The following is a 17,183-nucleotide window of genomic DNA, read 5'->3' as shown; positions in this document are numbered from 1 at the left end:
GAAAATATGAGCTAGCATTTATATGTTTTGCTAATTTGAGGTACATCAATTTCTTGCAATATGCCATTCTTCCGAAGACCCATTTTTTTTTGTATCAAAGAACAAGTGCTCACTTAAAAAAAAAAATGTACCAGAAATGGAGAGATGGGTCAGTGGTTAAGAGAAGAGCGAGCTCTTGTTGCTCTTGCACAGGACCTGGGTTCAGTTCCCAGAGGTCACATGGTGACTCACGCTCTCCATGATTCCAGCTCGAGGGGATCCATACCTTCTCTGACCACTGTAGGAACCAGGCACAGGTGTAGTGCACATGCATAATTCAGGTGAAACACTTAGAAAATGAGTAAATCTTGTTTTTGCTTAATTTTTAAAAACACAAATCCTTTATGCCTTCCCTGAATCTTTCTCCCATATCTGTCAGCTGTTTTAGTCATAAACTCATATCATTCTGGCTACAGGACAAGCCCTTCTCATTGTAGGCAGCATGTGCCTCTCTCTCCCCGCTCATGATAGAAGTGGTAGAGAAGGAGGTGAGGGAGACATTGGCTTCCTCACAGACAGTCGTCCTGCACAGCTATCGTCCCTTACTGTATGTCCTGATGTGCATCTGGCCTTGTAGGAGCAGTTATCAGGGATCCAGGTGCATTTCTTGTGGCCTTGATCTGGGTATATTATTAGTCTCCAGAGGCTGTGGCTATGTACCACCTCAGCTGCACCCTGACTCCTGACTGTATGAAAATAAAAGCCTAGGCAAGGGCCTCATTCTACTGAATGGGCAAATCTTTATTAGGAAGAGGAGCACATGGTAGCTTCATAAGTAGTAGCAGACAAGAGAGGCTGTACACAGCCTATACCTTGTCAGCTCATTCCACCAAGAAAGCCATTTTCTCACACTCTTACTGCTTTTGTTAACCAGTCTATGGATTTTGATAGAAAGGGTTGCGTCCCTATGACTGTTGATCCCTGGTTACAATATTTCATATACAACCATTCGCTCCTTGTGACTCATAATACTACAAACTTGTTCAAACATTTGAGTGTAAAATCAAGTTAGGCACACACACTAAGCTCACAGTCCAGCACAACCACAGATAAGAGACTCATTTTTAGAGATGAGACTAGAGGAGCAAAGATGAAATGTGCTTAGTATATCATAAAATACCAGATATTATTTGATTTTCCAGAAAATCCCTGCTGTTTCACAGTAATATCACATGTCAATTAGTCTAGGCTAAATGCTGGGATGGCAGCTAAACCGATTTTAGATATGTATGTTTATGTATCGGTGTACATATTTTTTAGTGGACCGTTTTACCTGCTAATGTCTGATCCCTGTCAGATGATCACAGCCACGTGTTTCTGTTCCTAGGCTCATGCACCTAAATAAGATTGATCCCCATGCACCAAACGAAATGCTCTATGGCCGCATAGGCTACATCTTCGCTCTGCTTTTTGTCAATAAGAACTTTGGAGAGGAGAAGATCCCTCAGAGCCATATTCAGCAGGTAATACAGCTTCGTGGGCTTTAGGGGGTGATCTTAGGCATCTTCTTACATACTCTGTCTCTCCAGTTAGCACAGCCCATGTAGAAAGACCATGTGTCTTGACCTCTGTAGGTCAGGCACACAGAGCCAACAGCTACAGTCAGTACGTGGGAAGCCCTGTCAGGAGCAGTAGGAGTCAGAAGGCTGTCCCGCTCCATTTGATACTTCAGAGGCCCTTTCTGGGGGAGATAGAGGGCAGATCTCATCTCTCAGATGCAAGGATCTCCTTTGGTATCTAGAGGAGTTTGTGCTTTTTTTTTTTTTTGAAAAACATGTAGGTTTTTTTAAATGATAGTAAAAAGAGTTGAGGGTCCTCCTGAACCATCTTATAGGCAGAATATGCATTCACACTTCTCAGAAGGGAGCTGTATCCTTTCTGGTGGAAGATGCTGTCTTATTCCCTACCAGTAATTCGGTACTTCTTAACAAAAAGTTTCTTGCCTCTGCCAAGCACACTTTTTGTCTAATTGTCTTGTTATTTTGTTTGGCGTTCTCCCTGCAGATCTGTGAAACAATCTTAAGTTCTGGAGAAAACCTAGCTAGAAAGAGAAACTTCACAGCAAAGTCTCCACTGATGTATGAGTGGTACCAGGAATATTACGTGGGAGCTGCGCATGGCCTGGCAGGAATCTATTACTACCTAATGCAGGTAAGGGATGCCTAACGAGAGACGATCCTAGTACTGTAACCCGCACGTGCACTGTGTTGGGTAGGGAGCGGGTCCTGGTACATCTACCCCTCTGCCAGTCACTGTCACCCCCTCTCAGTCACCTGACCTCAGCAAAGGTGCTGTAGCCAGGGTGCACCTTCAGTTGTGAAAGCATGAAGACACCATCCTGGGGGAGGTACCAGGTTCCCAGATGAACTCACCGAGGGCCCCTGGAGCAGTATCTCAGCCTCTAATTCCATATGAGCGCTCTTTGCTCCGCTCTCAGAAAATGCCTTGAATTACAAGTATCATTCTCTATTATTATAAAGAACAACCTAATGAAAGAAGTTCTAGGAGTAACCAAATGAGCACACGCTGCCTAAGGTTCGCCAAGGGAGTAAAGCCGAGAAGACTTTCTGGTAGATTTTGTCTGATTTGCCTGAAAAAAGGAGAATGTGCTGTGCCCCGTAGTTCTTACGTTCTGACAGTCTTGGGAGACATCAGTCAAACTTAGAAAGACTAAAGAAAAATAGAACTTAAGAGGTCAGAAAGACAACTCAGAGGGTGCCATTTTAAGGGAACAATTGGCATTTACAAATGAGAATTTGTGGCAGAAGAAAATGGATTCTTGATGGCAGCAGAGGTCTGTGGCTCCCCTTGACAAAGTGCAGCGTCACATAGGGGAGGTGCTGCACTCGTGCATGCAGCATGCATGTGTGGGCGTACACGGTGCTGTCTGACCTGTGCTCAGCCCACGATTGCTTTTTAATACAGTCACCGTTTGGGAGCGGTGATCAGAGGAGAACCTGTACTTACTTACTTACTTACTTATTTATTTATTTATTTATTCATTCATTCATTCTGTTTTCCGTTAGAAGTTGTATAGTTAGCACCGTTTCTGGACTGCTCCCTCAGTGACTCTTATTTCTAGAACTACACGTAGATTAATCTCTGAAGAAGCTTTTGTGAAAGGCAGGCTGTGTCTCCTGACATTCAGGCTGAGTTTTAAAGTCATACATGCCAGTGAATGGGTGGCCTTGTTGACCTGTCATTAAATCTGATAGTCAAGAGATATCTGCCCTGCCTCTTTTTATTAGCTCTAATAAGAAATCTGAAAACTACAGTATTGATTTTTCAATTTCCAGGTTGTTATCTTTTCGAAAAGATGAAGTTTTAGTAATGAAAATCCATTTGTGAATGTGCTAGATAACAATGTAAAATTGGACAGTATTACTTCTAGGCCATGTTGGATAATTCCTGGAGAGTGATTTACTCTGCTTTTAATACTTTCTGTTGAATACTCTTCTTTATGTCCGGTACTATTCTTAGATATCTTGGAGAACACAGAGCCCTGAGAACACAGTGCATCATGTATTCTAGTACCGTATCCAGAGAGGAGCATCCAGTGCTGTGTACCCTCACCCTACACACCCTACCCCGTGCCTGGAGTGCAGTACTTTGAATGTCTCTTTTAAAGAATGAGCAAGGCATTGAATCAAGAACAGGATCAAAAAGAGAAATAACAATATCCCAAATGATGTCTATGTGCCCTGCATCACACTGCCATATAAGCCTATATATCATCATAGTAGAATGAGCCATTCTACAAGCCATTTCCAACTTGGTGTTGAGCCACACTGCAGTTCTGCATCGGGTCTCAGCCCCATGCCCTTCCCTGTTGTAGGCAGCACCCACCACCTCTCTCTCAGAAAGGGGGAGCCAAAGTTGGTGGTCAGTGCGTCTCTGCACTTGACAAACATCTGTTTCACTTCTGTTTGCAAGCACTGGCTTAGGAAAAGTACTTGTGCCTCTGTCCGTAGCAGCGGACACTGGAAATGGTGTGTACAGAAGGCTTTAAGACTTAATTAGCAGCCCAATTGTGATTTGTTCCATTACTTTAAAATTATAAAACAGAAAATGAAAACAATATCCAGCAACTGAAAAATAGTGGAAGAGATATAAAGCCTTTTAATGACTTCAAATTTCCTATTAGTTATGTTTTGTTTTGTTTTGTTTTTTCTAATTTAAAACTCATTTTGAGGTCTGGGAATGTATTTTTCTTCAGCAGAACTAATAATTCTGTTTCTCATATTTAGCCCAGCCTTCATGTGAGCCAAGCCAAGTTACATAGTTTGGTGAAGCCCAGTGTAGACTTTGTCTGTCAGCTGAAGTTCCCTTCTGGCAATTACCCTCCATGTTTGGATGATACCAGAGACCTGCTTGTCCACTGGTGCCACGGTGCTCCTGGGGTCATCTACATGCTCATCCAGGCCTACAAGGTACCTCATGCCTTCTTATTTAACAGGAACTGAAGATACATACCAGACGGTTTTGTAAGTTAACACAATCCTCATAATTGTTAAAGGATTATGAATCAGCTGCTAAGTCTAAGGTTATTGTGCTGAATGGGTTGGCATCCATCCTCAGTGTCCGTCCCACCACAGGGGGCACCATCTCCTAACACTTCACTACCACAGTAACCAGGGTGACAACAGAAGTAGCAGAGCCTGGATCACTACCCCAGAAGCGTGGCCATAAACAGAATATTCTTACACTTTGCTGCAAGAGTGTGAAATGCTCCAACTGCTGAGCAGATAGATTGTTGACCCTTCAGAGAGCAAGTTCTGAACATGTAACCTAGGCATTCCACTTCCAGGCTTATGCCAAAGAAAAAATTTCAAAATAATTGAAAGAGAAACATGCAGCTGCTGTTCCTAACAGCTCCTTTAGGGCCAGAATGTGAAAATATCAAAACATCCGTCATCCATCAGGAGACGAATGTACAGATAAAGTCCAGCGTGTGCATTGGGGGAGCACTGTCCGCTCAAAGGACAGTGGAATATATAAAGTCCAGCGTGTGCATTGGGGGAGCAGTGTCCACTCAAAGGACAGTGGAATATACACTACAGTACTCTCAACAAACAAAATAGACACTCGGAGGTGCAATGGAAAGAGGAAATTAGACTTATATGGAGTGATGACCAGTAGGAAAATTTATAGAGACAGGAAGTAGAAGGTATCAGGGTCAGGAAGTATCGAGCAGGGAAAGAGGGCCTATTGCTTGAAGTCTAGTGATAAAGATGGAAGTGATGCTGTGTGCACACCTTCATGACTGTAAGTAATGCCACTGAATTGTGTGCATAAAATGCAATCCTGGTGCTGGGAGGTTGGAGACAGAAAGATTCCTAGGACTTCCGGACCAGCTAGTATTGCCCAGTCCTTGACCTCCAGGGTGAGTAAGAGACCCTATCTCAAAAATTAAGGTGGGGAGCAATAAGAGAAAACACCTGACGTTTACCTTTGGCCTTCATCGGTTCCCACACACTCATATAACACACACATACACACACACGCATTCATATAACACACACACACACACACACACACATGCACTCATATAACATGCACACATACACACGTACACACATGTACTCATATAACACACACATGCACTCATATAACACACACACATGCACTCATATAACACGCACACACACATGCACTCATATAACACACACACACACACACACTCCCTAATAGTGGAGGGTGTCACAGTCCCTCAGCAGCTGCCGTGCGTTCCTTGGAGAGGGACTGGTTATGAGAACAAGTGGCCGGTTGAGTACAGCTGCTGCGTCAGTCACACACACAAGATCAGACCCAGGTATGTTTAAAAGCAAGCTAGTTGTGTTAGTTTGCTCTTTTGTCTTTGTGATAGAACACTGACTACAAGGAACTTGGAGCAGGGAAAGGTTTGTGTGGCTTATAGGTTAGTCCACCATAAGGGAAACCAAGGTAGAAACCTGGAGGCAGAAATACTGTTTACTATTTCCCCTCCCTAGCTGGCTCAGCCTGCTCTCTATACAAGCCAAGACTACCTGCCAGGATGGTACCACCCACAGTGGGCTGGGCCATCCACACCAGTCAGCAGTCAAGGAAGCACCCTACAGACATGCCCACAGGCCATCTGATCGGGACAGTTCCTCTTCCCAGGTGTGCCTAGGCTCGTGTGAAGTGACAGAAACCTCACTGTGAAACCAGTCAACATTAAGAATTTGTCTCTGGCAGTACCACACCTTCGTCACTGCATTCCTGTTTTCTTGTTGCCTCACCTCGCCTCCTTCTTTGGTTTCCCGCCTTGCTGTTCCTTCAGAAAGGGCTACCTGGAGGGTTTTCCTTTCTGCCCCAGATGATGGGACTGATGTGTGTCCCTTGACTGTGCAGGTGTTCAAAGAGGAGCGGTACCTCTGTGATGCCTACCGGTGTGCTGATGTGGTCTGGCAGTACGGACTGCTGAAGAAGGGCTATGGGCTGTGCCATGGCGCTGCAGGGAATGCATATGCCTTCCTGGCTCTCTTCAACCTCACACAAGATGTGAAGTTCCTGTACAGGGCCTGTAAGGTAAGGGTCGGGACTGAGTCAGTTCCTTTATATTATGTCCATGAGCTTAGAGGTAACACACATGTTCTTTAAGAAAGGCCTTCAGGAAGGATTTGGCTATGTTCACATTCCTGTAAAGGGCAGATTCTGCTGGGACGTCTGTGGGGGAAAAGACGAGGAGGCATTTTGCTCATTGTTACCATCGACAGCAGTGGCTCTCCCTGCCGCTGAATTCCTCCCAAGCTGTGCACCTGCCTTCAAATCACCGGTTTCTCAAAATCAACCCCTCATCTCTGACTTGGTAGTTTTGGAATTGTCAAAGTAACCCAGAATTTTCACGAGTTTCCAAGGTTTCTGAGGATATCACTGCAGTTATTGAACTTCATCTCATTTTCAGTTTGCTGAGTGGTGCTTGGATTATGGAGAACACGGATGCAGGACACCGGATACCCCCTTCTCCCTCTTTGAAGGTATTTTTCACACATACCTTACCTTCTTATATCATCAACTACTACTCTACTTGGTGATAATGTGTTTGAATTCCAGTTGAGGCAACAAACTGGTCTTTACAGTTTATTGTTAAACATATACTTTCTTATTTCCCGATAGGTCAGATCAGTTAGCAAGGCTGGGATGTAGCTCACCTGTTAGAGCGTTTGCTTAGTTTCCGTGAAGCCTGAATTCCTCCTCCACACTGCATAGATGGGGCATGTTGGCACACACCTATAATCTCAGCTACAATCCCAGCACTCAGGATGGAGACAGTAGAGGCAAGAGTATCAGCAATTCAAGGTCATCATCTGCCATTTAGCCATTTTGAAACCCTGTGTCAAAAATTATTAATTAATTAGCAGGCATGCCACCTCAGACTTTAATATTCATAGCTGTAATGTTGACCACCATTTATGAGGCCAGGAGGTCTATGCTAAGTCATGGATGCGGAGCCTCAGAGAGGGCAGTGGCCACAGTGCTGTGGTGAAGGAACTCCCACATGGCCAATGGCTTGAACTTGTCTGCCTCCATTCTGTCTGCTCTAAGAACCCCTCTAGGGCTCTCTGATGGAGACATGCCCTGCATGCCTTAGCACAATGTTGATACTAAAACAGTAAAATATAAAGTCTCTTTATAAAATGAAGCCATTTGGTGTAATAACTTGTGCCTTTTTCTCTTCCTCTAGGGATGGCTGGAACAATCTATTTCTTGGCTGACCTACTAGTCCCCAACAAGGCCAAGTTCCCTGCATTTGAGCTCTGAAGGGAAAGTGTGTCCCCTGCAGCATGACCCCTGTGTGTCTTCCAGCCTGGGCTAAGTGTTTCTGTTGCTTCTGAAGAGCAAAATGAAACTGTGTACTTGATGTAGTTGGGTTTTTATTTCCATAATTTGTCTTCAGCCTTTCAGCGCCTTCCTTTTTTTATTTACTTTTATTTAAAAGTATAAGTGAAGCCGGGCGGTGGTGGCACACACCTTTAATCCTAGCACTCAGGAGGCAGAGGCAGGCAGATCTCTTCAAGACCAGCCTGGTCTACAGAGCAGGTTCCAAGACAGGCTCCAAAGCTACACAGAAAAACCCTGTCTTGAAAAACCAAAAAAAAAAAAAAAGTAAAAGCCATCTTAATTTTCTTCCAAAAGGAAGGATGATTGACAAGTATAGTATTTTATTGTGATATACATGTATTGGAGGAAACCTTACTCTTATTTAATTTTATGAATGTAACTATGCACCAGTGCTCTGTTGGCGTACAGAAGAGTTCTACAAGAGCCGTGAACGGTGTATAACAAAGGTTTATTTATTTGAGGATAAACTCAGAGGAAGGGAGCGATCCACAGTCCTCTGTGTGTGCTGGAAACCACAACCGAATCCAGCAGAATAAAGGGTCATGCATGCTTTTTGTTTGCATTTATAGTACATGAGACCACGCCCAAAGTGTGCCCGTAAAGGAGTTCCCACAGCACCGTTCCTTAAAATGTTTTCTAAAAACTCAGTAAACCATGCCTGGTAGCATGCTATCCCATCTACTGAAGAGACTGCGGCAGGAGGATTACAAGTAACGGCCAACCTGAGTGGCTTAGTGGGCCCATGTTTCAAAGCAGAGAAGAGAGAGGTCTAGTGTATAGCTGAGTGGTAGACACTTCCTTAGCGCACAAGAAGCGCTAGGTTCTGTCCCAGCACACAGGCGCACACACACACACGTGCTCACACACACACGTGCTCACACACGTGCTCACACACACGTGCTCACACACGTGCTCACACACACACGTGCTCACACACACGTGCTCACACACACACGTGCTCACACACGTGCTCACACACGTGCTCACACACACACGTGCTCACACACACGTGCACACACGTGCTCACACACGTGCTCACACACACGTGCTCACACACACGTGCACACACACGTGCTCACACACACACGTGCTCACACACACGTGCTCACACACGTGCTCACACACGTGCTCACACACACGTGCTCACACACACACGTGCTCACACACACGTGCTCACACACACGTGCTCACACACACACGTGCTCACACACACGTGCTCACACACACGTGCACACACACACGTGCTCACACACACACGTGCTCACACACGTGCTCACACACACGTGCTCACACAAACACGTGCTCACACACACGTGCTCACACACACACGTGCTCACACACGTGCTCACACACACGTGCTCACACACACGTGCTCACACACACACGTGCTCACACACACACGTGCTCACACACACGTGCTCACACACACACATGCTCACACACACACGTGCACACACACACGTGCTCACACACACGTGCTCACACACACACGTGCTCACACACACGTGCTCACACACACACACGTGCACACACACACGTGCTCACACACACGTGCTCACACACACACGTGCTCACACACACACGTGCACACACACACGTGCTCACACAAACACGTGCTCACACACACACGTGCTCACACACACACGTGCTCACACACACACGTGCTCACACACGTGCACACACACACGTGCTCACACAAACACGTGCTCACACACACACGTGCTCACACACACACGTGCTCACACACACACGTGCTCACACACACACGTGCTCACACACACGTGCTCACACACACACGTGCTCACACACACACGTGCACACACACGTGCTCACACACACACGTGCTCACACACACACGTGCACACACACACGTGCTCACACACACACGTGCTCACACAAACACGTGCTCACACACACACACGTGCTCACACACACGTGCTCACACACACGTGCTCACACACACATGTGCTCACACACGTGCACACACACACGTGCTCACACGCACGTGCTCACACACACACGTGCTCACACACACACGTGCACACACACGTGCACACACACACACGTGCTCACACACACACGTGCACACACACGTGCTCACACACACGTGCTCACACACACACGTGCTCACACACACGTGCTCACACACACGTGCTCACACACACATGTGCTCACACACGTGCACACACACACGTGCTCACACGCACGTGCTCACACACACACGTGCTCACACAAACACATGCTCACACACACACTCAGTGCAGGTAGACAGGGGTTGGATGTAAATGGCCATTGATGAACATTGCCTTCTATCTCTTCTGTTGAATATTTTTCCTCTTACGGAGAGTAGTTTTATAACTTGGTTTTCTCCAAATGGTTGATTATTAAAAAGGGACAAAAATATAACATATGCTTCTGGAAGAAAAACTTAAGAATTGCAGATTAGACTTGGAACTATGTCTATGCCATTTTTTTAATCTTCTAGTTTCCTGTCTGAACTAGAAATGCACTGTATTGTAGCAATGTTACCAAAACTTAAAAGTGGTTCTGATGTGTGTCCTGACCTGAAAGCTAATTCACGACAACAGTTCCTTGTTTTCTGCTAATATCTGGAAATGTTTAGTTTAAAAGAGTTTGTCCTCCAGTGTTCATATGAGATTGGAAAAAGATTTTCTGTGTGCATTTGCTCAGACAGGTTTCCAGCCTGACCTTCAGCTCCTTTAAAAGTTTGGCTTAGGTTCTCCTTGCTCACTGACTGTGCCGAGAGCCAACTGTCACCCCTTCTGTCAACTGGTCTGAACGTTGGTCTTTTCTGCTTATGCTTACGAAGAGGGTGGGAAGGGAGACGCTATGACCAAGAGCTTCTAAGAGAACAGAACTTTGGACAAGCATGCTTGTTCTTAGGAAGCTTCTGATGCCACAGCCTCCATGCTTGGAACACACGAGTCTTGCATGTCCCAAGTGCAACAGCCCGTCAGAGTCTGAGACCATGGAGTCCCTGAAGACTCCTTGGTGCTTCAAACTTGGAACAAATGCTTTCAGACTCCTTGGTTCCTCCCTCTCTCCTCATAGCCCAGGCCCTTTGTAACTGACCTAGAACGTTTGCCAGCTTTAATACTACAGGGTCTGAGAATATTTAATGTGAATCAAATCCCCACGGAGTGTGTGCTGGTTGCTGTGAGGAATATCTGTTATTTTCCAGTTGATACCAAAATAGCTAATATTATGAGAAATTTTCTGTCCCTTTAAAGGCTACCTACAGTAGTATTCAAAGAGCAGCTCAGTTCTCAATTCCTAGGGTTGGACTGCTTCTTCTGTGGCCCCTGTCCATCAGGGCTTGTGTGACGTCACCCTGTGAAGTGCTGTGGAAGCTGTGTGCAGACTGCCTGGTGGTGTTGGTGTTTGTAAGGAAGAGCCATCGGCAGCAGAGCGCACCCATCCAGCAGGCTTTAGAGGAGAAAGCCCACTTGGTTTAGTTACATGGTGTATTATAATCTGCCTGTACTTTAAGCTACTGTGGTTACTTATTAAAACAAAAAGAACCAGTGTTTTGGTCAGTAGAGACTGGATCACAGTGCTTCCCAGGCATCCTGATGAATGCAGCCCCAGAGAAAACTCCAAGCAGGAAGTGTCTTGAGTAACAGCCTTGTTACTGTCTGAGCTGTCTTCTGCATATTGCCATCCATTCACAAACCCATCCACGTGAGCAATTCAGCTTCCCACCTTCACTGTAGCTTTTAAACCTTACTGCACCGGCAGAGTATCTGTGCCGCTTTTGTACATAAGAGCTACAAGAGTCTTCTGGGGCTTTTTAACTCAGACACAGTACAAAGCCCCAAGCAACACCACCCCTCTGAGGAAGAGACTGTAAGAGATGTTTAAAAACCTTACAGAGGTTAGTTTCCGAGAACCCGGCGGCATTGCTAATCTCCCTCCAGAGCCTGTTCGCCCGTGCCTTTCTTCCATTGTACACTTCTGTGCTTAGCTTTTCACCATGGCAGCCTGACCGTGACTGGTCCCGTAGTTCTGCCAGGCCTTCATCTCATCCCATCTGTCCGTCTGTCTGCTTAGATTCATCTGGCTCCTTTTTCATAAGTCACAATCACATCTGCTTGACATCAGAAGTCTCCATGAAGCTAGAGTTAGCTAAAGGAGGGCCTAAGGATATTTTTTTCTCCTTCTTCCCATTTCCATGAGTGATTGAACTGCAACATTCTGCTCCTGTGTCCTCGGGTCAGTTTGTGTCTGCTGTTGCCTTCTTCCGCCTAGTTCTGAAATAAACAGTGTGAATGGGAACATTGATTTACATACTTCTTAGGCTCCTGGAAATAGGTGTAGTCCCTACTTACTCATTCTGAACTCCAGTTCTAGCACGAATAATAAAAACCCAGGGACAGATATTGGGGCTCAGCCTGAAGACCAGGAAAGCAAAGCAGCAAAGCCACTGGAGAGCTCTTACCTCTATGAAATCTTCAGGCTGAAAGAGAGAGTTTCTGTCTCACCCCGCCTTATATTCCTCTCTAGTGCTGGGGTTAAAGGCGTGCACCACCACTGCCTGGACTGTGTGACTGACTAATGTGGCTGCTTTGCGTTCTGATGTTTGGGCAAGCTTTATTTATTAAAATACAAATGAAATATTACTGCATCCAGTTCCTTTTCTGCTTCCCTGAAACATGTCAGAGCAAGTTTCTGAGTCCTCTGTACCACTGGGCTGTAGGGGACCTGTTTACATCCAGTAAGCTGGAATCAGTCTTGGGGACATTCAGGGTTTCACCCCAAGGTTACATTGCCACTTACTGGGAAGGGCTGGGATCATATCTGTATTGACTGACTGACCTTCAATAAAATGTTACTAGGCCTGAGGATCGCCTGCTGTTCTTTACTTCCGTTTGAACATGAAAATTATTTCACTGTAAGGGTAAGTAGTGGCTTTTCTTTTTTTGTATAAACTTGCTCACTCCCCGGGATTTGTCCTGTCTTTACTTGATGGTTCACTCCTTCCTGGTAACACGTTTATAGAAAGAAAATGTTATCGCATCTGATCGTGATACAGTTAGGAAGACTCGCAGGTTCTGAAGCGAGCCGTGCATTGCCCTCCTGTGCTTCTCTGAGTCTACTGTAGTCGTGACTAACAGCCCTGCTCTGGGGAATCTCCCTGCTCACAGTTGGAGGGAGCTGTGAATGGATGTCAACGAATGAGGCCTAATCGTGGGAAAGATCTGCCCAGTCACCTGGGAGACTGCCATTTCTCGTGACACAGCAAACTAGCACGTCAGATCTGCCCAGTCACCTGGGAGACTGCCATTTCTCGTGACACAGCAAACTAACACGTCAGATCTGCCCAGTCACCTGGGAGACTGCCATTTCTCATGACACAGCAAACTAGCATGTCAGAAGTTTGCCAGTGTTCTCATGAAACATGTGTTTTCATCTCTGAGCTACAGATACTAACATGACCGCCATCTCTCCCCGCTGTTGGCTGAGTAACTCAACACCACGGATAGGTGTGATCATTTTTCTCTCCTTCAAGTGAAATGAAGCTGTGCATGGTGGTGTCAGGTCTGTAGATGCTGGCAGTGAGGTATGGAGGGACAGAGCCTCCAGAGGTCACCAGATTCCATAGTGACCCTCTTCTCTGTTTACCTCTCCCTAGAAAGTAAAAATACACAGTTATCATTGTATTAAAAATAATAAAAGTAATTTGACCCTTTCCACTTACCTATAACTTGTTTGTATGTTTTAAAGATCCTTTGTCCCTCCCATACTCTCTGATCATTAGAAAATGGTAATTTATGTCACTTTTTCTTTTCCCACAATAATCCCCACTGTGGACTCAAGACCCCAAAGGCCTCATACGTTCTGTGCTTACAAGGTTCGTGTAAACTTACCCTGTAAATGTCCCTGGAGAATTGTCTGCTTCATTCTCTTTCGCATCCACACACTCTCCTGGCCAAAGCTGTGGTCAGTTGAAGCAGGATACTGGCTTTCTTGCAATGGAGAGAGAATACACTGGCTTCACAGTTCCATTCTGTGAACTGATAAACAATTTTCCAAGAGCCTGTGAGATGCATCCTTGGGGACATATTTTACAGTTTCATTAGTAATGAGAGAAAGCACAAACAGGAAGCCAAACGTGGACTAATGAGGAGAGAGAAATGGATCTTAGCAGGGCCACTTGGCATAGCCAGCCAGCTTCATTTCACATCTCCACATTACGTTAACTCTCCATCAACATGCAAATTGCAACCATGGTGACATTAAGTCTGCAGCTAATGTTCTGTCACTCCACAAATAAATGTTGAAGAAAGCCTTTGTGCGGCATTTAATGGTTATGGGGGGAAGAGGAGAACTCCTTATGAATCAGTTTGTAAAGTACTATCAAAATTGCCTAATTTCTCTGGTGGACCTGGGAATGAAGGGAAGTATTTGATCTAAAAGAGCTGATAGGGGCTCGCTATAAGCGTATGGCCAGCACGGGCTCTTTCCTCAGGAACTGGCGTTCAGCAGTTTCACGTGCACTCTCACGGGGACATTTTGCACTGTTAGTACTGCCAGGTTGGGTGCTGCAGGCATGCCTGTGCCGTTGTGCTCTGAGCAATGGGTTTTCTTGATCGCTTGCGTGTATGTAAGGTAGGTTCTACATACCCAGAACAGCCCCTGTTCTGGCAACTCTACACTGAAGAACAGTGATTAGCCAAGCAGTTGCAAAATGTTCTGATATTTGTTCTAGTGCCAACTGTTTTCTTTGTTGCTTCATGAAGCCTGACGTAAGTCTGGCTCTCGTGTGCTCTGTGGATTCACTATATTTATGGAAATACTGAAGTCACGTGCCTTTGTGGGGAGAAGACACATAGTCAGCCTAGATGCATCTGCCGTTAGTACATTTAGACAGTCCTGGTGATGGGCAGGTGGAAAGAAATCTGAAGACAAAGCTACTTACTGCTCCAAATCCTCCATTTAGTCAAATTCTAAAAAACCCCCAGAATTGTCATTGTTAATAACTTAGATTTTGCACATGATAAATAAGTCAGCATCCCAGTATGAGATGACTGCTGCAGAGAGAACTTCCTCTAAGAGTGGTGCCACACCCATGCCGTTATGGGCCGCTGAGTTGGGCTAGTAGAAAAAACAGCAGAGGGAGGAAGGTAGAGGGATCAGCCAGTAGTCTGTGAATATGATCAAAATAGATTGTGCACGTGACACTCTCAGTAAAAATATTTAAAATAAGGTTAAATTCCAGATGCACATACTTTAGAAGTCCGTAACTGTTGCACGAGTTCTAATTGGTCTTATGAATAAAAACCCAGAACGAGAAGCCAGGACAAATGCTGAAAGATAAAGGAGCAAGCCACAGCCAACTCTTTCCTTGCTAACTCAGCCATATAGGGCCAACCTGCCTTATATTTCTCTCTCCACCCAGCCATATCACTTCCTTTCTGTCTGTGCAGACCTCCAGACCTCTATGGTTAACTAGTGCCTAGTTCTGCCCTCTGATCTTCCAGAAAACTTTGTTAGAGTGCAAGCAAGATATTGCCACACTTCACAGATCCTTCCATGCCTTTTAGTAACTGGCTCATGGCACAGGTTACTACCAGATTTGGAAATGTGAAGGCCACTGCTAGCATGCACCAGCCGTAGCATCCCATGAGGACTGGGGTGACAGCTGCTTGCAGAAGACTTCTGCAGTCGATTATGAACAAGTGATCTCAGTGTGAAATGGGACTGGGAGGAACCTATAGTGAGCAGAGATGAAGTGAGAGGTGCGTGCAAGTCAAGAAAACTGGTTGTGAAAACAGTCACGGCTTTAGTGAGAGGTGTGTGCAAGTCAAGAAAACTGGTTGTGAAAACAGTCACGGCTTTAGTGAGATGTGTGTGCAAGTCAAGAAAACTGGTTGTGAAAACAGTCACGGCTTTAGTGAGATGTGTGTGCAAGTCAAGAAAACTGGTTGTGAAAACAGTCACGGCTTTAGTGAGATGTGTGTGCAAGTCAAGAAAACTGGTTGTGAAAACAGTCACAGCTTTGCTCAGTCCACTGTGCACGCAAATTGTGTAGGGATCACTGTCAGGTGCTCCTAAATGAGTTCAGTCATCTGTCATGGATCTCAAGTGGAGAAAAATGAGTCAGAAGTGGCCTGGTGGTTTTCAAGAATTGACCGCAGCCAGGTGATGGTGGCAGATGCCTTTAATCCCAGCACTCGGGAGGCAGGGGCAGATGCATTTCCGTGAGTTCGGGGCCAGCCTGGGCTGCAAAGCAAGTTCCAGGACAGCCAGGATTGTTAACAGAGAAACCCTGTCTCAAAAAACCAACAAAAATAAATAAATAAAAAGAACTGACCACACGTGAAGAGCGTGAGCCAGCAGGAGTTTCTGTCATGGTCATGTAGGATGGAAGGTGAAGGATATGGTCTTGTGACCAGCATATTTTGTAGTGGCGTTTGCAGCAGGTGAAAGCAACGGATTTGGAGAAAACATTCCATTTAGATGGGAACGTCAAGAATTTTTTTTTGTTTGATTAAAGTATCACAAAAAGATACCCGGAGCAAAGGGTTAACACGAGTCATCTGGAATCAGGAGCTCATGGGGACAACTTAAGAGTCCTCTGCCCTTCATTCAGTGTATAAGGAGCCAGAATACACCATCCTTAAAAACACTATTAAACACAGATCAGTCACTTTCTTCTTCCAAAGCCTGTCTCAGTGTTCTAAGTAGTAAATGTCAGATACAAGTGCTGCTGGTCGCCTGCCGGCTGACTCAGTGTCAGAACTTCATAAAGGGGTGTGGGCTTGTGTGGTTTCGGATGCCATCCATCCAGGGCTGAATAAGAACCTAAAACAATGGAATCTAGGAGACTTGGAAACCTCATTAGAAATGGGCAGTGGGGAAGTGGCCATGCTTTATTTTCTCCTAAATTAAAAGCCTGATACAAATGAATATGATTATCACTATCCCTTACTTCAGTCAATGTGAGCATGTTCCCTGGACGTTTGGCTGTAAGAACTGTTGGGGATGACTCACAACCAGTGGATCACACTACTAATAGTGATTGCTCAGCATGTTTGGTTTTCATTTTTATAAGCCTTCATCAGCTGAGTTAAAACTGAATTTGTCAAGTTCATGGTGACCGCCTCAGACACCAGCAAGGACAAGCTCTTGGTGGCCACCTCAGACACCAACTGGCAAGGACAAGTTCATGGTGGCCACCTCAGACACTAGCAAGGACAAATAGTGGTGACTGCCTCAGACACCAGCAAGGACAAGTTCATGGTGGCCACCTCAGACAC

The 17,183-nt window shown here is 45.5% G+C and overlaps 1 protein-coding gene across 4 annotated transcripts in view; it reads left to right on the top strand.

Moving 5' to 3' along the window:
- Window positions 1–12,764, top strand: part of Lancl1 (LanC like glutathione S-transferase 1) — a 39,090-nt gene extending 26,326 nt beyond the window's left edge. For all 4 annotated transcript variants that reach the window (XM_075952150.1, XM_075952147.1, XM_075952148.1 and 1 more), the window contains 7 exons: window positions 1,367–1,502; window positions 2,044–2,190; window positions 4,287–4,469; window positions 6,412–6,588; window positions 6,965–7,037; window positions 7,745–8,933; window positions 10,162–12,764. In XM_075952150.1, the coding sequence (XP_075808265.1) occupies window positions 1,367–1,502; window positions 2,044–2,190; window positions 4,287–4,469; window positions 6,412–6,588; window positions 6,965–7,037; window positions 7,745–7,821 (793 nt within the window). In that variant the 3' untranslated portion in view covers window positions 7,822–8,933; window positions 10,162–12,764. The remainder of the gene's footprint in view (window positions 1–1,366; window positions 1,503–2,043; window positions 2,191–4,286; window positions 4,470–6,411; window positions 6,589–6,964; window positions 7,038–7,744; window positions 8,934–10,161) is intronic.
- Window positions 12,765–17,183: the final 4,419 nt, after the last annotated feature.

Source organism: Microtus pennsylvanicus, chromosome 17 (assembly GCF_037038515.1).
Source record: "Microtus pennsylvanicus isolate mMicPen1 chromosome 17, mMicPen1.hap1, whole genome shotgun sequence".
NCBI lineage: Eukaryota > Metazoa > Chordata > Mammalia > Rodentia > Cricetidae > Microtus > Microtus pennsylvanicus.
The sequence above is the reverse complement of the archived record's forward strand: the minus strand, read 5'-3'. Positions and strand labels throughout refer to the sequence as shown.